This window comes from Myotis myotis, unplaced genomic scaffold (assembly GCF_014108235.1).
Source record: "Myotis myotis isolate mMyoMyo1 unplaced genomic scaffold, mMyoMyo1.p scaffold_m19_p_4, whole genome shotgun sequence".
Lineage (NCBI taxonomy): Eukaryota > Metazoa > Chordata > Mammalia > Chiroptera > Vespertilionidae > Myotis > Myotis myotis.
In genome coordinates this window covers 109853465-109876605 of record NW_023416346.1, presented here as the reverse complement: position 1 = coordinate 109876605, position 23141 = coordinate 109853465, and the positions used below count along the sequence as shown (strand labels likewise).

General features: G+C 37.6%; 1 protein-coding gene across 1 annotated transcript in view; it reads right to left on the bottom strand.

Moving 5' to 3' along the window:
• Positions 1 to 23141, bottom strand: part of DMD (dystrophin) — a 1824373-nt gene that overhangs the window by 1458758 nt on the left and 342474 nt on the right. Inside the window, exons 19-21 of the mRNA XM_036304100.1 lie at positions 20903 to 21083; positions 5461 to 5606; positions 2235 to 2447 (exon numbers count right to left, since the gene is read on the bottom strand). Of these exons, the coding sequence (XP_036159993.1) occupies positions 2235 to 2447; positions 5461 to 5606; positions 20903 to 21083 (540 nt within the window). The remainder of the gene's footprint in view (positions 1 to 2234; positions 2448 to 5460; positions 5607 to 20902; positions 21084 to 23141) is intronic.

Sequence of the window (23141 nt, the reverse complement as noted above, 5' to 3'; positions counted from 1 at the left end):
TTTGACTAAATCAAAATATTTCAACAGCACATCTTGCTGATATTTCTTGAGTGTGGTTTTGTACTTCTTCCCTGTCACTACTGTCCTAGTTCAGGTCTTATTATTGGCTTTCTTGTTATCTGTCTCAATCTCACCCAGTCTAATCTATTCTGCATTTTGGTGACAGCATTATTTCCTCCTCCATCCTCTTATTATAATGATGCTTTAAAAACACAATTATCAGATTTTCCCTCCTCTAAAATACCAATAACAGTTCCACATTATTATTTTGTTAATCCTATCACCATAAATTCTGTTATAATTCATATTTCAAAGCATGGCATTTGGGACCATTCATTATCTACTCCCAGATTATTTTTCCAATCATATCTTTTGTCAATCTCCAAACATATTTTTGTCTCACCAATACTGAACCACTTTCACTCAACTGAACATACTGCTGCATTTTGTCAGGAACTTTCTCCCACTTCATTAGTGACTAAATTCTACTTGTTCAATGTATTGCCCATATAACCCATGTTCCAAGAATATTTCATAATCTCTTCTCCCAGTTTATGTTGGATTTTTTTTCTCCTTACTGTCACAACATTAGCCACAGTGTGTAATTTACTTTCTGTGTTGGCTAAATAATGACTTCTCAATATCTTCAGACCCTATTCCCTGGAATGTGTGAATATATTACTTTACAGAACTAAAACGACTTTGCAGTTGAGATAAAGTTAAAGATTTTGAGATGGGGGAGATTATCCTGGGTTATCTTGCTGGGCACAAAGTAATCGCAAAGGTCCTTGTTAAGGGGAGACAGGAGTGTAAGAGTTAGAAAAACTGGAAGATGCTACATTGCTGGCCCTGAAGACAGGGTGGGGACATGAGCCAAGGAATGCATGTAGTTTCCCAAAGCTAAAAATGACAAGGAAATAGATTCTCTCCTAACACCCGCAGAAAGATCAGATTCCTGCCTATACTTTGACTTTAGCCACTGAAATGGTTTTGAACTTTTGACCTCCAGAAATGAAGAATAATAAATCTGTGTTGTTTTAAGCAAGTGGTCAGCAAACTCATTAGTCAACAGAGTCAAATTTCAACAGTAAAACAATTGAAATTTATTTTGAGAGCCAAATTTTTTAAACTTAAACTATATAGGTAGGTACATTGTTATTAACTTAATTAGGGTACTCCTAAGGCTTAGGAAGAGCCACATTCAAGGGGCCAAAGAGCCGCGTGTGGCTTGTGAGACTCAGTTTGCCGACCACGGCTTTAAGCCATTCAATTTGTGGTAATATGTTACAGCAGCAAAGGGAACAAATTCACTTATCATTTTCCTTCACTAGAATGGGTCTTAATAAAGGCAAGGACCATGTATTTGTACCCTCTTTTACCACTGGCACTGGCAAAAAATGTGATTTTATGTATGTGTATAAATGCATGTATAAACATGTTTATATGTCAAAAGATGTACATGTGTACATATGTAAAATATGTTGTACTTTACAGAATGTTTTAGGACAACTCTGTCTTTTGATTTGTAAAAGGTAAGAATAAACAATTAAGTTAGCTGTACAAGGAAATAAATCCAAGTGCTTCTTGTTCCAATGCTTTTTCATTATGCTATGATGCTGCAATGATCCTTCCCAGCACTGACATCTTTCACAATGGTTCAGCACATAAGAGACTTTAGACTAGAATGTAATCATTGGTTTACTATTTTCACCTTAGGTAATTATAATATAGTGGCACCATTCAAATAAATGCAGTCAGTAGGGGCTGTTTTGTGAAATGTGATGGGATCAAACTTATACATATAAGTTATATATGCTGATGAAATATATTACATGATAGATAACTCTTCCTCTATTTATACGCTAAATGACAAAGTATTGGTGGAAAAAATAATATTAAAGAAAATCTAAGCAGAACTCAATTACTGTTTTCTTTGAGTAAGATTTGAATCTTTTGATCTTATCACTGACTTAGAATTTACTATGGAGGTTATTTGCCTTTAAATTTTATAACGCATCACAAGGAGAGAAACAAGTAAAAACATGAATATAAAAAGTAAAATCTTTTTTATTAATTTGAAAGAGGGAGAGGGAAAGTGAGAGAGAGAGAAACATCAGTCAGTTGTCTCCCATACTACACCTCAATGAGGGACAGAACCTACAACCTGAGCATGTGCCCTGATTGGGAATTGAACAGATGACCTTTTGGTACATAAAAGTAAACTCTTGAATTACCTGAATTTTTCGGAGTTTAGCCATATGCTCTTCTAGCTTTTGGCAATGATCAACCAGCTGGGAGGAAAGCTTCTTCCAGCGGCCTTCGATGTCTTCAAATTCTGATTGATATTTCTGGCTAATATCAGAGGGGGCTTTCTTTGACATCTCTTTCACAATGGTGCTCAGATAGTTTAGGCCACTTTGTTGCTCTTGCAGAGAACTTTGTAAAGCCTTCAAATTGAAAACGGAAAGTACATGTCTACTAATTGATGAAAAATAATGAGTTTCATTAACAACCTTCAGTTAAGTTAAATGTGCTTAAAATGAAAGCTAGGTGATTCAAACATCTAAAAAATAGATGATGTAGTATCAGTCATAAAATAACTAGTGATGATTTAAATTCTACTTTTTATCATAAGATTAATTTACACATTATTCAGTAATATTTTATTTGAAAATCGATGCCTATTGTATGAACACTGTCAAATATATCCAAAATTATATCTCACTGAACCAGAGTTTTAGCATACCTAATTTTATTCTATTATGTCTGTATACTAATAACTGCATTTATTATACACTTAATGGAGTTTAACTTAATTATATTGAGCCTTTAAGTAGACAACTTCTAACCTCCTGAGGTAAAAATATAACTAAACTATATTGATATATGGGAAATCAAAACTGAGTGTTTCCAGATAGATAATCTATTAATGCCAGTTAACTGAAGTTTCATATTTTTCAAAAGACATTGGTCTGTTTTGTAGTGTTATAGGGAAATTCTAGAATAATTTGGGGAGAATTTATAATGTTGGTTTTATATTTATAATGTATAACCTATGCAATCCTTTATAAATAGGATGCCCATCTTTAGGTTTCCTCTACTTAATATTTATTTAAATGTTACTTTCTGGTTATAAAGTAATAAAGGTTCAAGATTAAAAATGGGAAAATATACATTATATGCAACAATTATAATTTTATATAAACTTTGAGGTTTTTCTATGTGTAACTAAATACTGACTATCTGATCTTATCATAAACACATACACATTTATTCGCCCTTTTATAGTGACTAATAAAATTCCCCCAAGCATAGCAAATGCATAACTTTTATGGTTGCATAATATCTTATGCTGGTTTTGTGGTAATTTAATTTTTTAATTTACTTTGATTTTATTTTATTAAACTGCTACTCTTGATTGATTATTTAGACAATATCTAACATGCATATAGCTACATTTTAAGCTGGGCATTTTACTGTGAGCCTTTTCCCATGTCATTATTTTTCAAAAACATAAATTTTAATGGCTTCTCTAGTTCATTTCACCATTTCCCTTTATTAGCTCTAAAAATTAATTCTGAGTTTTCCACTGCTGTAAATTATGTTTATGTCTATCATCTGCCTATATCTGAGTACATTCTGGTTATTTCCATAAGATACAGACTTCATAGAAATAGCATTAATTTGTACAGCTAAATGAATTATTTTATGTTATTAGGAGGTATTGAAAAGTTTCCCTCAGTTATTCAATTTACATTCCCACTAGTATGTGAGAATGTACCTCATTGCTAACAGACCTCCACTTATCTCTTTCAGATTTTTTTTTAACTTAGTATGGGGAAAATAGTATCTCATTTTGTACATTTGTACTTCATCCTTTACAATTTGAGTTACAATTTTTCATAGGTTTAATGGTCGTTTATGTGTCTTATTGTTGAGTTTCTTATTAATTTCCTTTTCCCTTATGCAGATAAATATTTTCTTTGGTCTTATTTTTCTTTTAAAGTGTCTATGTGATTGCTTCCATTGATTTTTGTGCTCCCTCATCACATATTTTTAAAGACTTTCATTAAAAATATCTACAAGCCCTAACTGGTTTGGCTCAGTGGATAGAGCATCAGCCTGCGGACTCAAGGGTCCCAGGTTCGATTCTGGTCAAAGGCATATACCTTGGTTGCGGGCATATCCCCAAGGGCATGTACCTTGGTTGCAGGAGGCAGCTGATCGATGTTTCTCTCTCATCTACGTTTCTAACTCTCTATCCCTCTCCCTTCCTCTCTGTAAAAAATCAATAAAATATATTTTAAAAAATCTACAAAATTTATGGTTAAAATGTTTTTTAACTTTTTAATGTATGCGGCATTTTGTTTTGGTATAACTTATGATGCCAAGTTTTAACTTCATTTTGTTAGTTAATATATTTTCTCAATATTTATAAATAGCATTCTCATCTTCACTGTGTTTTCAGTAAAAATGTACTTTTCCACTCATCTATGCACCATTTCTTGTGTACTTAATCTACTCCCCTAGTTGCTATACCTTTGTACTCTTTTTTAAAATGTTTATAGTTGTATGAAGTCACATATTGTCCAAGGTAAACTTTGGAATCATTCTCAAGTATTAAAAAACAGACATAAAGTGAAAAAAAGATTAAACAGTTATAGTTTTTTTTTTTAGAATAGAGGAAATACTCTAAATAGAACACTATACACTGAGAAATGGTATTCAGAAATGTATTTGAACAATACTTTTAAAATTACTATTTTAAGAAATATTGTTTAATTCTTTAAAAACAACTCAATATTCAAAGTTAAATTTTAACCTTTTTTCTTAATGTAATTCTCAAAATAGATTATTTCAGCTACTAAATATAACTAATGAGAATGTTTTCACATATTTAAAAAGAAAATGTGATTGGATATACAACCCATGTTGTTCCTAGATAGTAGGCAAAGTATTCTAAAATATCTCACAAATTATTTTCTTTTATTTCCCAAATAAGTATTTAATATTTCCCAAAATAAAGCTGTTAAAACTCAAATAAGTAACCACAATATTACATAAAACTGGTGTTTAAATTAAAACTAATTTTAAAACTGCAGTGATTTAACCTCTTTCTGTTTGGAAATATGAGAGGAGTTAATAAGTCAGCAGGCAAAGGTAGAAAATAATACCATAGCTTTTATAATAATCCAAATGTGGCTAAAATACATACTAAATGAGAAAGAATATATTTCATAACTAGACCATATCACTGTCTTTAAAGATGGCATTTTTATCTTATAGGCACAAATACATAATGTATTTCGATTTACGTCTTTTATCTTCATGTATCCAACTGATAAACTATTGTACTTGCCACAAGTACTTTAATTCTAATATTATAAGGTTACACCAATGTGATTGCTTGATAGATGAGATCTGCACTGTATTGTTTAAGACAGTCAAATATTCACAGACCTGTAACTCCCCGACTCTCTGCTCCATGATTTCATATTCAGTGACGGTAACCTGAGGTATAGAGAGTTTGCTTTCTGACTGTTGGATCCACATCAGGATGGTAGTCATGGTCTCCTGATAGCGCGTGGGTGGCAAAGTGTCAAAAACTTTATCAAAAGAGGGGGTGGGGGGAGAGAATCATATAATCAATTTAAACATTGTCATTTTCCTAAACTGTCAGAAAATTCAATCATCCTAATTGCAAATATTAACAAAATGTGAAAAACTAAAAATACAGATTAGAATAGGAAGATATATTCATGTTAAAGATATATTCCTTCTACATGCCTGATATTTTGACAGAAACTATGCATCTGTTACATTGAAACCTCATATTAGCCTTGCAAGTTTTGAATTGTTAAATTCATTTTTTAAGGTGAGATAACCGAGAAGCAAAGAAACTGAGCAATTTGCCAAAGGTAGCACAGACAGATCTTGGAGAATATGGGTAGAGTCCATATATATTTCATTTTGAAGGCCATGGTCCTTCTGTTTTAGCAATTTGCCTTTGTGGAAAAATATTATTATCTATAGTTTCTATCTCTCTCTCCCTCTCCCTTGCTCTCTGAAATTATATATATTTATTTAAAAGACTGAAAAGAAGTAAAGGGAGACGTGACCATGTGACTATTGAGAGGAAAAGTTTTCTAGGTGGGGAATAACAAGTGTAACAGGCCAGGGGCAGGAGCATTCCTAGTATTGTAGGAGCACAGCGAGGAGGCAAGTGTGGCAAGGCTGAGTGTGGGTGGACATGAGGGCAAGAATGTCATTGGGATCTATGACCCTGAGGGACTTCGCATACCATAATAAGTTGCTAGATTTTATTCTAAATTATTCTATATTTGCTAATTCCTATGTCTACTGCTGGGGACATACTGGTACCATATTTGCTATTATTATTAGCTAGAGGAGAGCCATGACACAACAGGAAAGTGAAGGAGACACATTCAGCAATAGGTATAAATTGTTAGAGTTTTAACTCAACAAAAAGGGGAATGTCCTTCCAAGGGAGAGAACAAGGCTAAATAGAGACACTCATGTTATTTCATTCGAGCGGAATGGTGGGTTTCTCTGAGCTGATGTGACATTCTAGAGAACAAGATCAATCGCCAAAACCAAGACACTGATTTACAAACATTCACACATGCACGCACATGCACAAACATGAATCCACCTGTGAACACACACAATGCACACACATTAATATGCTGAAGCACACAGTGAATTTAAAAGTTAGTTAACACTTCATCCTGGAAAGAGAATCATGATCAGATAAAAAATTAAATACTACTACTGCTGCTATTACTACTACAACTAATAATAAAGGGAAATGGTAGAAAATGATTAAAGGTTTTTATTGTTTTAATTTCAGATTTAAACTTTGAATATCAGATAATATTTTATCATATTGCACAGAATATATAACCATGTATTTGGAAAAACATTTAGATTGTTTTGAGGACAATCTTGGCATTAGTAGCATCTTGGGGAAAGATTAAATTGTACCAATATTGAATGAGAAGAAATATTTTCAGATTTGCCAGCTTATCACTAAAGTGATAAGGTAGTATGAATATGCTAGAAGTATAAAAGTTACTTAACTCATAAGTATGTGTTATAATAGTATAGATTGCTCAAAACTCAGCATCCATCTATGTATAGACCAAGAGAGGGAGGGAAGAAGGGAGACAGATGGCAGGTAAGTAGGTAGGCAGGTAGGTAGACAGATACATAAACTAGCTAGCCTTTTCCATGCAAGCAGTCATCTTAGATTACAATTATACAAATACCAGTTTGATTACATTATAAGTGGCTGTGCCTTTCCCTAGATTACAAACGTAGCAAAAGAAAGGAGAGTGTGGTTCCAGCTCAGTGATCTATCCCCAATAACAAGTACAGTGCCATACAAGGTATCAATAGTTGTTGAATGAATAAGTGTAGGTTGGAAAGTATAACTCTGAGCACAAAGAAAGCATGCCTTTGCCTTGTGGATAGGAGGAAACCAGTGTTTGGGGAAACCTAGACCCTGAACAAGTGGAAAAATAATTTAACTAGACAATTTAACACTCTTCTCATCCTATCTATAAAATATTTCTAATCCTCATGTAACTTGCTAAACTCTGCATAGCTTAAATTGATTTCTGAAAAACCATTTATCCCTCTTCTCATTTCTCACTTCATTGGTTTCCAGACTGCCAAGGTAGACTTTCTTTAATTGGAATGATTTCTATGTCTAGCACAATTACTTTCTAAATTTAAAATGTCAGTCTGATTAAAATTAACAAATAGTAAAAACAAAATGTTGTAACTCATATTGTAAATAGGATATGTGTGTATGTATGTGTGCATGTGTGTACATGTTTGGTTTTCTCAAAAAAAGTTTTGAGAAATCTATACTATTGTAACACATGTTCTAAATCCTATCATTTTGGACTAGAACCATTTATAAATAATCTTTATTAAATCCTAAAAGGGAATGTCAGATGTTAGTTCATGTTTCCATGGTTAAATGAGCAGCACTACATGAAAACTGTGCTTATACACATCTCTCTATCTCTCTCTTTCTCTACCAAGCTCTCTCAATTTCTCTGTGCATGTATGTGTGTACACACACATATATATGAATACTAAAGGCTCAGTGCACAAAAATTCGTGCCCTCGGTGTGGGGGGGGTGTCCCTCAGCCCAGCCTGTGCCCTCGCGCAGTCTGGGACCCCTCAGGGGACAACCACCTGCGGGCTTAGGCCTGCTACCTGGGGGATTGGGCCAAAGCTGGCAATATGACATCCCTCTGGCAGCCCAGCAGCCCTCGGGGGATGTCCACTTGCCAGCGGGAAGCAGACCTAAGCTGCAGTCGAACATCCTTAGTGCTGCTGAGGATGCAGTAGAGGCTGCCACCACCACCGCTCTACTGGCAGCCATCAGCCTGGCTTGTGGCTGAGCATGGCTCCCCCATGTGGGAGTGCACTGACCACCAGAGGGCAGCTCCTGCATTGAGCGCCTGCCCCCTGGTGGTCAGTGTGTGTCATACTGACCAGTCATTCCCAGTCTTTATGCTGTTAGGGTCAGTTTGCATATTACCCTTTTACTATATGGGATAGAGGCCTGCTGCACGGGTGGGGGCTGACTGCTTTGTCCTGAAGAGTGTCCCGGATAAGGGTGGGGGTCCCGCTTGGGTGCCTGGCCAGCCTGGGTGAAGGGCTGATGGCTGTTTGCAGCTGGTCACACCCCCTTCAGGGTGGGGGTCCCCACTGGGGTGCCTGGCCAGTTTGGGTGAGGGGCTGAGGGTCGTTTTCAGGCTGGCCAGCAACTGAAGCTCCCAGCCTCTCCATTTTTTCTTTTTTTTTTAATTCTGGGATTTATTTACCTTCTATAATTGAAACTTTGTTGCTGTCACTGGAGCTGAAAGCTGGCTCTTGCTCACTCCAGCTCTGAGGCCACGGCCTGCTGAAAGCAGGTATCTGGGGTTTGTTTAGCTCCTATAATTGAAACTTTGTTGCTTTCGGAGCTCAGAGCCAGACTGTGCCAGGCAGGGAGCCTTGGCTTCCTCCATCACTGGAGCAAGCAAGCCTCCTACTCGCTTCAGCTTCATGGCTGTGGGCCACCATCTTTATTGGCGCTTAATTTGCATATCAAACTGATTAGCCAATGGGAAGCGTAGCGAAGGTATAGTCAATTACCCTTTTTGTCTTTTATTAGATAGGATGAGAAATAAATAAATAAATATATTTAATATATTAATTAAAATTTTCAACTATTTATTGCTAATTAAATTTCAGCCTCTATGACAGAGATGTGATAATAAAAAAACAGAATCCCTGAATTCATTGATTTCACACTTTACTCATAGAGCCAGATAATATTCTAATATAGTTTTTATCAAATTGGAATTAATTTTATAAAAGGGAAATAGAGAATGCTGCGACAAGACATAATAGGAACATAAGCTATAGACTGGGAACTCATAAGGATTAACTTTTGAGCAAAGATATGAAGCAATAAGAATTAGTTATTTCAGGACTTCAAAGAGAACATACACAGGCTCTAAGATGGGGAATATCATGTCATCTTCTGGAAATGAAAGGTCAATATGATATAGAGAAAAAAACAAGCCTGAACAAGGCTGTAACTGGAGGTAAGCAATACTATTATTAGGAAGGGCCTTTTAGGAACATTTAACTTAAGTCAATTGGGGAAAAAGAAGACATAAGTAAAACTTTAAACAATAATAAAAAAGAAACAAAATCAAGGTTAAATAATAATAATAACAAATTACTAAATGTTTTAAACATAAAAAAGGTGGCATGGTTAGGTTTCCTTTCAGAAAAATTGTTATGGCTGAAATGTAGAAAATAGATTGCTCCATGTCAAGAATGGATGTGAGGAGACAAATTAGTGATCCAGACAAGAAACCACAGTAGATTGGACAAATATGACAGCAATGAATATGAAAAGAAGTTTGGATGTGAGAGCTATTTAGGGGATAAAAATGCATAGGCTTGATCTTGTAGAGGGAAGCAATGATGGCCAGGAGCACAGGCACACCAACACCCAGAGTGGCCTTTGACACCATCCCAGACTTGTGCAGGGAGTTTTTTGCAACCCATAACCCACATGGGACCACCACTGCGCCTTGACAGTGAATGGTGTGGGTACCTTCCCACAGGCTCTCAGACATCTGCAGTGAGAGTATGCCAGAGAGACCTCCCATGCTGTGCCTCCTTGCCCACCTGCCTGGAAAGTGCGTCCCAGGATCCTGCACTCCAGGATCCCATGCTGTGAATGCAAGCTAGGGGGAATCCATGCCCCATTCCTCCCCTGGGCCCCAGAACCATGCTTCTGTGGAGACCCAGAGCCACCCAGCATGCGCCCCACCCTGGGCCCAAGGACAATGCTGCCATTGCCACCTGGAGCCACTAGCCCATGTACTGCCCTGGGCCCTGGGACTGTGCTGCAGGTGTCACCTGGTGTGCCCAACCATGGGTCACAGGACTGAGCTGCAAGTGTGCTTCCAGAGGGACCTAGAGCACCACCCTGCTGGGGCCACACAGCCAATGCATGCCAGAGGGCTCCGGGCCCTCACAGGGAGTTGCACACCAGAGTAACTGTGCACACACCCCTGTGGACACCAAGCATCTGAAGCAGACAAAGGAGGGACTAGATTTGTGGGAGAAGGGGGTACAACAGAAACAATAAAGGAGTGAGACTCAAGGCAGACCCAACCTCTGGGATGATGAGTCCCAGACCAATGGACTGCTAAGGGCTTCAACCTCTCAGACCCTAAGAAGTGTGTCCAGGGCCAGAAAGAGACAACAAATATGGGGAGACAAAGATATAATCCCCAAAGGAAAGAAAAGGAGAAATCACCAGAAATGCAACTAAATAAAATAGAGGCTAGCAATATGTCAGAAAAAAAAATTCAGAGTAATGGTTATAAACATGCTCAACCATCTCAAGGAGAAATCCATCAACATATGTAAGAGTCAAGAGGAAATGAAGAATGACATAGCTGCAACAAAGAACACAATGGAAGGTTTCAACAGTAGGCAAGAAAAAGTGGAGGACCGAATAAGCAAGTTACAAGACACAGTAGGAAAACACCCAATCTGAACAGCAATTGTAAAAAAAAAAATAAATAAATAAAAACCAAGAGGAGAATTTAAGGGAGATTTTGGACAACATGAAGCAACAGCCCCATAATAGGAGTGCCAGAAGGAAAAGAAGCAGAGAAAGTAATAGAAAACCTATTTGAAGAAATGACAGAAAACTTCCCTAATTTGGGAAAGAGTCATGCAAGCACAGAGAGTCCCAAACAAGATGAACCCAAAAGATCCACACAAAGATGCATAGTAATTACAATGGCAAACATTAACAACAAAGAAAAAATCTTAAGGACTGCAAGAGACAGAAAGTTACCTACAAGGGATCTCCCATTAGACTATGAAATGATTTTTCAACAGAAACACAACAGGACAAAAGGTAATGGAATGAAGTATACAAAGTGTTGCAAAGCAAGGGACTGAATCCAAGAATACTTTATCCAGCAGGGCTATCATTCAAAAGTGAAGGGGAAATAAGAAGCTTCACAGACAAAAAAAGGCTAAAGGAGTTCATTACCACCAAGCCAGAAATGCAAGAAATGCTAAAAGGGACTGTTGTAAAAGGAAGAAATAGAAAAGGAAGAAGGAACACAGGCATAAAGAATAAAAATGGCAACATACAAGTACCTATCTACACTAATAAAAGAGAAAGATGCAAATTGACCGTACCTTCGTGAAGCCCACCAGCCGATCAGGAGTGAGTGTGCAAATTAACCCAACAAAGATGGCACGTTAATTTGCATATCCAGGTGCCAAGCAGCCAGGGACAGGGCAGTACGCTTGTGCCTTCGCCATGGTGATGACGCAGGCATTCTGCACCGCCCCAGCTGCTCTGGGCCTCTGAGCAGTATGGGAATGCAGAAAGGCGACTCCAAGTGAAGGCAGAAAGGGGCTCTGGCCAGAGCAAAGGCACTGCTGGCTACCAGCAGAAGGAAGGCCCATTTTTGCAGGAATCTTCGTGCATTAGGCCTCTAGTCTATAATAACCTTAAATGTAAATGGATTAAATGCTTTAATAAAAAGACATAGGTTGGCTGAATGGATAAGAAATCATGACCCAGCCCTAACCGGTTTGGCTCAGTGGATAGAGCATCGGCCTGCGGGCTCAAGGGTCCCAGGTTCGATTCCGGTCAACGGCATGTACCTTGGTTGCAGGAACATCCCCAGTAGGGGGTGTGCAAGAGGCAGCTGATCAATGTTTCTCTCTTATCGCTGTTTCTAACTCTCTATCTCTCTCCCTTCCTCTCTGTAAAAAAAATAAAATACATTAAAAAAAAAAAAAACATGACCCATATATCTGGTATCTACAAGGGACTCACCTCAGAACATAGGACTCACACAAATTGAAAGTGAAAGGATAGAAAAATTTTTCTGGCAGATGAAAGTGAATAAAAAAGCTGGGGTAGCAAGACTTATATCTGATAAAACAGACCTCAAAGTGAAGGCCATAGCAAAAGGTAAGGAAGGCCACTGCATAATACTAAAGGAATCAATACAAAAAGAGGCTATAACTTTGGTCAACATATATGCAGGAACAGGAACACCCAATATAAAGAAGAAAAAAAAAATGTCTTGAAGATATCAAGGGAGAAATTGACAATAATACAATCATAGTAAGGAAAGGACTTTAATTCACCACTGACATCACTGGATAGATCTTCCAGACAATAAAATCAGCAATCCTAAATGACTCACTACATCAGATGGAACTAATTGACATTTTTAGAACATTTCACCCCAAAGCTACGGAATATACATTCTTCTCAAGTGCATATGGATACAGACAATGGAGGGTAGTGAAGGCAGAAGCTGTGGGTCAGGCTGGTAGAGGACAATGGAGCAAAAAGGGGACATATGTAATACTTTCAACAATAAAGAATTTTTTAAAATGCATAGGCTTGGTGATTAAATGGGAGAGAGTGTGGGCGATGGACAGAATATCAAGGATGATTCTGAGGTTCCTGATTACGCAACTCCATAGATGTTGATTCTTTTCTCTGATCTTGGAGGGGCCAATGAGGAAATGGTTGTTGGCTATGCAGTTTCCCACTACAAGTTTACTGGGATGTAATGGATTTGCGATACCCTGAGACATCAACATAGAAACATAAAGGCCGAAACCGGTTTGGCTCAGTGGATAGAGTGTTGGCTTGAGGACTGAAGGGTCCCGGGTTCGATTCCAGTCAAGGGCATGTACCTGGGTTGCGGGCACATCCCCAGTAGGAGATGTGCAGGAGGCAGCTGATCGATGTTTCTCTCTAATCGATGTTTCTAACTCTCTATCTCTCTCCCTTCCTCTCTGTAAAAAATCAATAAAATATATTTTAAAAAAATAGAAACATTAAGGAAGTAGACATATAAATCCAGCCCTGACCTTGTCCTCAATGGTTACAGCATGTGCCCTCATACCTGAGGGTCATGGGTTCAATTCCTTGTCAAGGGTACCTGCATGAGGCAACAAATCTATGTTTCTCTCGCATCATATTTTCCCTCTCTCTCTCTCTCTCTCTCTCTCTCTCTCTCTCTCTCTCTCTCTCTCTCTCCCTCCCTCCCTCCCTCCCTCCCTCCCTCCCTCCCTCCCTTCCACTCTCAATGGAAAAAATATCCTTGGGTGAGGATTAACAAACAAAAATAATAAATAAATTCAGAGGGTAGGTCTACGCTGCAGATAAAATATATGATACTTTTTTATAATCTCCAATTCAAACGAAGCATACATTTACTCATCTATTTTCCCCTCTAGATATAAAAAAAATATTCATTAGCCAACATGATTTATCTTGTAGTAGTTGAACAGTGATTATAAACCGCATAGTTTATCTATTTAATACTGTAATATTCCATTTAATACTGACATCTGTAATACTGTCAACAATAAAATAAAGTTTAAAAAGTAATAAATAAATCAGAAATACTTGAGAATACTCATGAAGATCTTCCGATTCTGTTTCAGATTAAAAAGAAAGACAAGTCTGGTGCAGAAGCCAAATGCACTCAAGAGTAAACTCAATATGAGCCACTCTACCTACCAGTCAATGAAATGTTTGTGGATGCACCCCTTTGATCCTAATGTAGGAGCAGAACTAGCCCTGCTCCATCGAAAGAAATTCATTTTCTTCATTTTATGTAGAAATCAAGATTAATAATCCAACTGATAATATTACCTTTACTGACAGTAGAAAGACAATAAACATACCCAATTTAATAACCTACCAGCTTAAAAGATCAGAAGAGTTCTACTGATACCATTTGGCCCATCCTCAGTCCATGAAAAAGTGGCTTGAGGATTCAACATTTATCCATATACTGATTATAAATATACTAGAGGTCCAATGCATAAAATTCCTGCAAGGGCCTTGGCCCCTGCCACGGCAGCAGCCACCTCTGTCTTGGCCCCCACCTGCCGCCCCCCCCCCCCCGTGGCTTTGCCCAGAAGGAAGGATATCCAGTCTAATTAGCATATTATGCTTTTATTATTATAGATGATATTCATCACAAAATATTCTTATGACAGTTTTACTATTCTATTACTAAAGCATGACCTAAAAATATAGATTCCTTTTTAATGTTTATGATTAGTGAAATACATTTTATACAATTAAATTTAATGTAAATGACTGTAGTTTTGAAAGCATTGTTGTGAATTATTGGGAAAGCAGATTTTGAGGGCCATTCATGTGCATTACTGTTTAACTTGAAGCCCTTCAGTAGAGCTATATGAAGGATGGAAATGACAAAGTATGGTCAATTGACATCTAAAATTGTAGTGGAGAAGTATGAAAAAAAGTATCTGTGACTTTTGTTTAAAAATCTCCTCTGTTTATCCATTTGACTTGAAAGAGAGGGAGGCCTCAGAAAAAAAAAAAGAGAAAAAGAAGAGCAAAGGAGAGACAAGGCAAAATCATTTAATAATTTTTAAAAAGTCATATGTGGAATTAAGTGCTGTATTTCCTGATATACATGAGATTATGTTAAGAGGTAAAAAATAAATAAGTAAAAGCAGTTGTGCTACAGTACATATTATCATATATACAGAGGTAGAAACAAATAGGTTTACAGTTGTGAGATGCAAAACAGAGTTTACTATTTTATTACTTATTAATTATTGTGTTATTTCCCATACGAACAACTGTAAACCTACATTTGCCCAGCCCTGTATATCAAACATGTCAAACGAGGCATGTGGCCCATCAGCCGTGAGTCTGACATGCTTACTATACATTTACTTGTGACATGGGAATAATAAAACATGTTCTCAAAGGGTTGCCCTCTAAAGACCAAGAAAGATAATCTATTAAAAATTTCTTTGTAGACTAAAAATAACTATGAATATAGGATGCATTTTATCTTTTTTTTTTAATATATATTTTATTGATTTTTTACAGAGAGGAAGGGAGAGAGATAGAGAGTTAGAAACATCGATGAGAGAGAAACATCGATCAGCTGCCTCCTGCACATCTCCTACTGGGGATGTGCCCGCAACCCAGGCACATGCCCTTGACCGGAATCGAACCTGGGACCTTTCAGTCCGCAGGCCGACGCTCTATCCACTGAGCCAAACCGGTTTCGGCGCATTTTATCTTTTAATATTATTTTCTCAATATCATTTTTGCCAGATATCTACCAGCAATTCCTAATACCAATTTTAACCACTCAAAGTATACTTAAAAAGTCAAGGGTTTTCTTTCTTCTTCTTTTTTAAAATTCTTCTTATATTTGAATATACAGGGTGGGCAAAAGTAGGTTTATAGTTGTGAGTACATGAAACAGTTTACTTTTATATTATTATTTATTAATAATTGTATTATTTATTTGTATTACAACTGTAAACCTATTTTATTAAACCCCTATTGTTGAAAGTATTACATAGGTCCTTCTTTTCCTCCATTAACCTCTTTCAGCCTGCTCCAGTCCTCCCCCAAGGTTTTCTTTTATTATGAGAACAGCAGCAAAGAAAAAAAGTAAAGAGGAAATTAAATAATATGTAACACATAATGTAAATTATATATACATATATAAAGTATAGAATTTGTAATTCACATGTAATTCATATTTAATTGATTATTAATTATATAAGACAAGTTTTATAAGAGTAAATAAAATTATTAACAATGTTTTGGTAAATAAAGTAGAAGGGAAGACATTTTTATTTAGAGATAAATGGAGAAAAATGTGAATGTTTTTATAAATAACCATATGTATGGAAGATAAAAAGAGGAAATACAGGAGAACAAAGATGGCAATGTAGGTAAACACTGGTACTCACTGCCTCCCACAACCACATCAAAATTACAACTAAGATACAGAACGACCATCATTCAGGACCACCTGAAATTTCACTGAATGAAAGTCCTACTACTAGAGAATTAAAGAAGAAAGCACACCAAGACTGGTAGGAGGGGTAGAGGCATGGTACGGGCTGGTTCGACACCAACAACTTTTTTTTAATAAGGAAGGATATCTTGGCTGTGGAGGCCTCCCGTGAGGAGCAAGGGGCCCACCCCACAACAGACAACTCAGCCCAGTCTTCCAGTGCCAGGAAGAGAAGACCCTGTAATAGGTTGTAAAAACCAGTAGGGATTGTGGCTATGTGACAGGGAGGCTGCTTAAGACCCAGGCAGTTCCTCTTAAGGGCTGGTACATGAACTTACTCAGACTCAATCCCTTTGAGCTCCAGGGCTGGGGCAACAGTTTGGGGGGATCCAGGGTCATATGGGGAGGAACAGGATTGTCTGGCATCAGAGCAAGAATTCATGTGCAGCTTTTTCCCAGACAAGGGTGCTCATAGGGTTCATTGTTCCTATTCTAAGACCTCCCCTGTAGAAATATGTCGCAAATGAAAGAGCAGAAGAAATATCCAGAAAAAGAACTAAATGAAATGGAAGCAAGCAAACTACTAGATACAGAGTTCAAAACAATGGTCATAAGGATGCTCAAGGATCTTAATGAAAGCTTCAGGCTTCAACCTATCAGTTGAATTTAGGAAGAATTTCAAGGATCTTGGTGAGAATTTCATGAACCTTAGTGAGAACATAAAAGACATGAAGAAGGACTGTCAAAAATTAAGCATACACTAACCAAAACAAAGAATAATTTATAGTGATTCAACAGTAGAATAGAGAATCCTGAGAACCAAATCAATGATTTGAAATATGAAGAAGCAAAAACAACAACAACAACAACAACAAAAACCCCACATAATCAGAAGAGCAAAAAGAAATAAGAATCCAAAAATACGAAAATAGTTTAAGGAGCCTCTGGGACAACTTCAAGCATATCAACATTCACATTATGGGGGTGCCAGAGGAAGAGAAAGAATAAGATATTGAAAACATATTTAAAGAAATAATGAAAGAAAACTTTTCCTACCTTGTGAAAGAAATAGACTTACAAGTCCAGGAAACACAGAGAGTCCCAAACAAGAGGAGCTCAAAGAGGCCCACCCCAAGACACATCATAATGAAAATGCCAAATGTTAAAGACAAAGAGAGAATCTTAAAAGCAGCAAGAGAAAAGCAGTTAGTAAGAAGAATAAAAATATATATATCAAAAATATGAACAATAAAATGGTAATAAATACATATCTACCAACAATTGAATCTAAAAATCAAAATAAATGAACAAGAAATCTAATGAACAAAATAAACCGATAAAGAAAATAACACCAGAGGTATGGAAACACGGAGTAGACTGATGAATCTCAGAGCAGAGGAGGGGGAGAGATTAACTAAACGACTTACATACATATATGCATTACAGATGGACACAAACAATAGGGTAGTAAAGGCCTGGGGCATAGTGGGACCCCAGTGAAGGAGAGGAGTCGGGGGGAGGGGGCATCTATAATACTCTCAATAAAGATTTTTTTAAAAAGAAAAAAAATAATATGGATGGGTATATTAATTGCTGTGTGAATAAAGAGTATATACTCCTATATATTTATGTTGTAGTATCAGTTGAATTTCAGTTATGAAAAATCATTATTCTGAACATCCTATACAATAAAAGGCTAATATGCAAATAGAATGAACAGCGGAACAACTGAACAACCAAACAACCAGTCGCTATGATGTGCACTGACCACCAGGGGGCGCACATGGAACATGGTGAGTGTCAGCAATGGTGGGATGGTGGAACAGGTGAGCAGGGGTGCCAGACCAAGGCAGGGTGCCAGTCACTGTCATAGGGGCGAGACACTGGTGGTTACTGAAAATTCTTTGCTCCTGCATGCTGCGGTCCTGCTTGGCGCTTGCACCTGCTGACAGCACTGGCCTGGCTTATACCTACTGCTGGCACCGGAGCCACCACTTGCAACCAGTCCCAATCACTTGGCCCCATCAGCAGGTGCGAGTGGCTGCTGCTGGCCCCAATCTCCGCTGAGGACTTCTCCACCTCCCCCTGCTCCTGAGGGGCAATCAGGGAAGCAGCTGCCACTTGCACCTGCTGGTGGCGCTGGCCCCAATTGCTCAGGGCCATCAATGGGCGTGAGCAGGGCCAGCACTGTCAGCAGGAATAGAGCTGCCGGCAGACAGGGGACCAGGGGCTGCAGTGGGAGGGGCCGGGTGGGGACGCGGAGGATAGACCAAGACCCACCCCTGTGCCCACTGCAGCCTCGCAGCCTATAGTTCCTTTCAAGGTGCACAGATTCATGCACTGGGACCCTAGTCTTTAAAATAAACAGAAAAAAATTTGAACCTTAATATAATTAATAGGTACATGTAAAATAAAATAATTTCAGTGAATAAGCCTCTTTTTCTTACCAGTTACAGCATAACCATTTAAGGGAGGTTTATGGACTTATGAAAAAAAAAAAATCGCCGAAACCGGTTTGGCTCAGTGGATAGAGCATCGGCCTGCGGACTGAGGTCCCGGGTTCGATTCCGGACAAGGGCATGTACCTGGCTTGTGGGCACTTCCCCAGTGGGGCATGTGCAGGAGGCAGCTGATCAATGTTTCTAACTCTCTATATCTCTCTCTTCCTCTCTGTAAAAAAATCAATAAAATATATTTAAAAAAAAAAGAAAAAGAAAAATTCATGATTGCTAAATAGGTCAATGTTTAAAAATTTAGGACACTCACAATCTTCCCCAATTGCTTTTATAGAGGCTCACCAACAAGTATATTGAAATCCACCAGAGGGAGCTGACACTATTGTCAAGTTGTATTACCTCCTTCCCTATCAGAAAAATAAAACCCTCAACAAAAAGGACTTTGAAATAAAAGAAAAAAAATTGTGCATTTATCTTTCATTTCATTCAGTTCTTCCCACGATGTCATCAAAAACAAAAATAAAAATCTAGCAAAATGGGGAAAGCTTCATATATAGCACTGTACTGATTGTAGAAATGTTATGTGGTAAATTCTTTGGTTATTTACAATGAAAGGCAATTTTAAAAAGTGTTTTCTAACTAATTACAGTTTTAGTAGAAAACAAATATGTTCTTGTACTTGTCATAACAAATTTGGGGAAGATATTTTAAAAATATTTGATTGTAATACCTTAAAATCCAATTTTATTCTATAATCCTTTATCTGTGTACATATACATATGTATGTATGTGTATGGGCACCAAAAACTCACTAATCATTAAAAGTGCTTATAAACCAGTCCGTCAAAGGAATTTTTGCCTTAAAAAGTAAGCTGATGAGTATGGATATTTTGGACCAGACACTATGTATTAATATCACAAGAGCAAATTGGTGAGAGACAAAAGAGATATCCTGAAAAATTTTCTAGTCATATGGTAGGCATTTGCACAACTATTTCATTCTTATATCTTATCTTTAAATGAGAAAAATGATATTTTATAGTTAAAGTAAACCAATAGTAAAATGCAGCCCAAAGAATGATTTGTTCTTTGCTGAGTTTCAGTTGCCACATGTATGCTACATCTAAAATAATCCTACAGGGGAGGGCAGTTGGGGGCGACAAGGCCTGCAGGGGAGGTCAGTTGGGGGGGGGACCAGGCCTGCAGGGGAGGGCAGTTGGGGGTGATCGGGCCAGCGGGGGAGGGCAGTTGGGGGCAATCAGCTGGCAGGGGAGCGGTTAGGGGGTGATCAGGCTGGCAGGCAGGCAAGTGGTTAGGAGCCAGCATTTGGATATACCCCAAGGGGTCCCAGATTGGAGAGGGTGCAGGCTGGGCTGAGGGACATCCCCCCCTCATGCACGAATTTCATGCACCGGGCCTCTATTCTTCATATAATTCAACAAAAGTACTAATACGATGCTCAGCTAAATATCTATAATAATAAAAGTGCATTATGCAAATCAACTGAATGGCTGAACAGTGGAATGACCGTCTGGATGACCTTCTGGATGACCTTCCAGATGAAGTCAGGCTGAGGCAGCCAAGGCAGCCAGGGCTGTGAGGGCCGAGGCAGCCAGGGCTGCAAAGGCCTACTCTTGCATGAATTTTGTGCATAGGGCCTCTAGTACTATATGTAAAGCAAAATGGATTTAATGACAACCCATTGACAGTGCTTCAAATAATCTTTTATTTCCTTCAATGTTAAAATAAACTTGTTTGATTGTAAAAGTTGCAACCTGTAAAGGAGAAGTTATGTCTTTATAAAACAAATGCTTTATTTATTCCTCACAGTCATTAAATTATTATGGGGGAGGGGGAGAGAAATTGAAACATAACATATATTTTCCAACAACAGTACTTAATTACTTGTTACTACAGGTTGTAGGGAAGGTGGTTCTTTTGATCAAAATTATTCTTTCATGTTAGTTCATTTATTTTCCAGATTAACAACTAACTTGTAAAATATCCAGTTAGCCATGTTAAGTATTTTTACTTACTTTTCTGTAGCTCTTTTTCTCTGGCCTGCACATCAGCAAAGACTTGGTTAAAATGATTTGTAAAGGCCACAAAGTCTGCATCCAGGAACATTGGCCCTTGTCCTTTCTCTTTCAGGGCTATGCTTTGAATTTTTAATCGCTCAATTTGAGGCTGAAGAGCTGACAGCCGGTTGACTTCATCCTGTAAAATAATTTCGAGTATTAAAATAAATAATATTTGCCTTTGCAAGCATCACATTTTGCAAAGGAAGGTGTTAAAAGGCAATGATGCAAGCTTAGCTTAATACCCTTATCAAAAAATTGATAAGAAACATCCATGATGGCTTAGGCAAGCCTCTAGCACAGGTCATCAATTTAATACCTGGGCTCTTCGTTCAATAGATATTATCATATATAAGTACCATCAAATTGTAAAATGACATCAGAGCATTAATGGGTATGAATGTGTACAGGTGAAAAGTACTATGAATGACCTTATACTCTTTCCAGAAATTAAACATGCATGTTCCTCTTATCTCAAAATTGTGTGTCTTTGCTTCAAACTCTAAGTTCATTTCGTGAACAATATTTGTTTCTTTAAATTCATTTGTATAGATAACTTATACATATCTGCATATATTTACATACATGCATACTGTATTAAATTACAAAGATATGCTTATATATCAATATTGCATCTATTACAAATTGATGCAATATTAACATATATACACACGTATTCAAGTCTATAATTATGTATCCTCTGTATGGTCTCATTACTTCTCCTGAATAAACAGGCAGTTATGGCTGTTTTATTTAGGGTGACTGCTTTTCTCTTGTAGTCCTGGCATAGTTATTAATACCAGCCCTTTCACTTTCAAGAGTACCCTGATGTGAATGATGAAATCATCTGGATAGTCTGCTCTGCTGTCACATAGTATAGTCACTAGTCACATGTGGTTACTGAGTACCTGAACTGTGCTCAGTCCACATAGAGATGTGCTGTCATTGTAAAACATAATTTTGAAGACTTGGAATAAAAATATACAAATACAAACTCTCATAAACAGTTTTAAATATTATTAAATCATGAAATGATAATATTTTTATATACCAGGTTAAAAAAAATGCATTACTGAAATTCACTTACCTGTTTCTTTTTCCTTTTTGAATGTCATTTCTAGAACATTTGAAATTACAATATGGCTCAAATTTATGACTTGCATTATATTTCCTTTGAAGAGTGCTGTTGTTGATATAAATGTTTTCACACTCTTTTGTTTTCAGTGAAGTAGTAATTCATATGTATCTGATACATATATAAATTAAACTCAAACACATTTTAAAATTCTTTTTAAAAGTATTATTACCATGGTCATTTACTTATAATTAATTCCTATGCTACCTTTAGTAAAAAGCACTTCAGGATTTTTTTACCATTTAAATTGTAAAAGACAGGATAATTAAAAATTAAAAACTGGATCAGAAACCAATTAGTTGGAGGGGAAAATTGAAAGTATTACAGTAATTATGAACTAAATATAACACTGAGCTTCCTGGATATCAAAATGAAAAGTGAAAAAAGAAAAGTTGTTACTTCTGGATGCATTAGTAGTGTTTTGGAGAGAATAACTTTTGTGTTAGGTACAAATAAGATACATTTGTCAAACAATGTAGCAAGACTACCTAATAGGCAATGTCAACGGTCCAATTTCAGAATATCTATATATATAAAAGGCTAATATGCAAAGTGTCTCCTCAGGAGTTCGACTGGGAGACCAGGAGTTCAATTGCTCACTATGACATGCACTGATCACCAGGGGGCGGCGTGGTACAAAGGAAGGCCCCAGCTGGCAGCCAGGGAAGGAAGGCCCTGGCTGGCAGCTGGAAGGCCCCAATTGGCCCTAATCACCAGCCAGGTCTAGGAACCCTACCTGTGCATGGATTTCTGCACCAGGCCTCTAGTATAAAGATAACTTTCAGAGGAATGTTGGTATGTGTTTATAACAGTACTAGAGGCCTGGTACACAAATTTGTGCAACAGTGGGGTCCCTCGAGCTGGCCTGCAGGATCAGGCCAAAACTGGCTCTCTAACAACCCCCAAGGGGTCCTGGATTGTGAGAGGGCACAGGCCAGGCCGAGGGACCCCACCGGTGCATGATTGGTGCCAGGGAGGCTATGTGGGAGGTTGGCCAGCCAGGGAGGGGCTGCGGGAGGATACAGGGAGTGTACGGCCCATCTCACTTAGTCCCAATCTGCC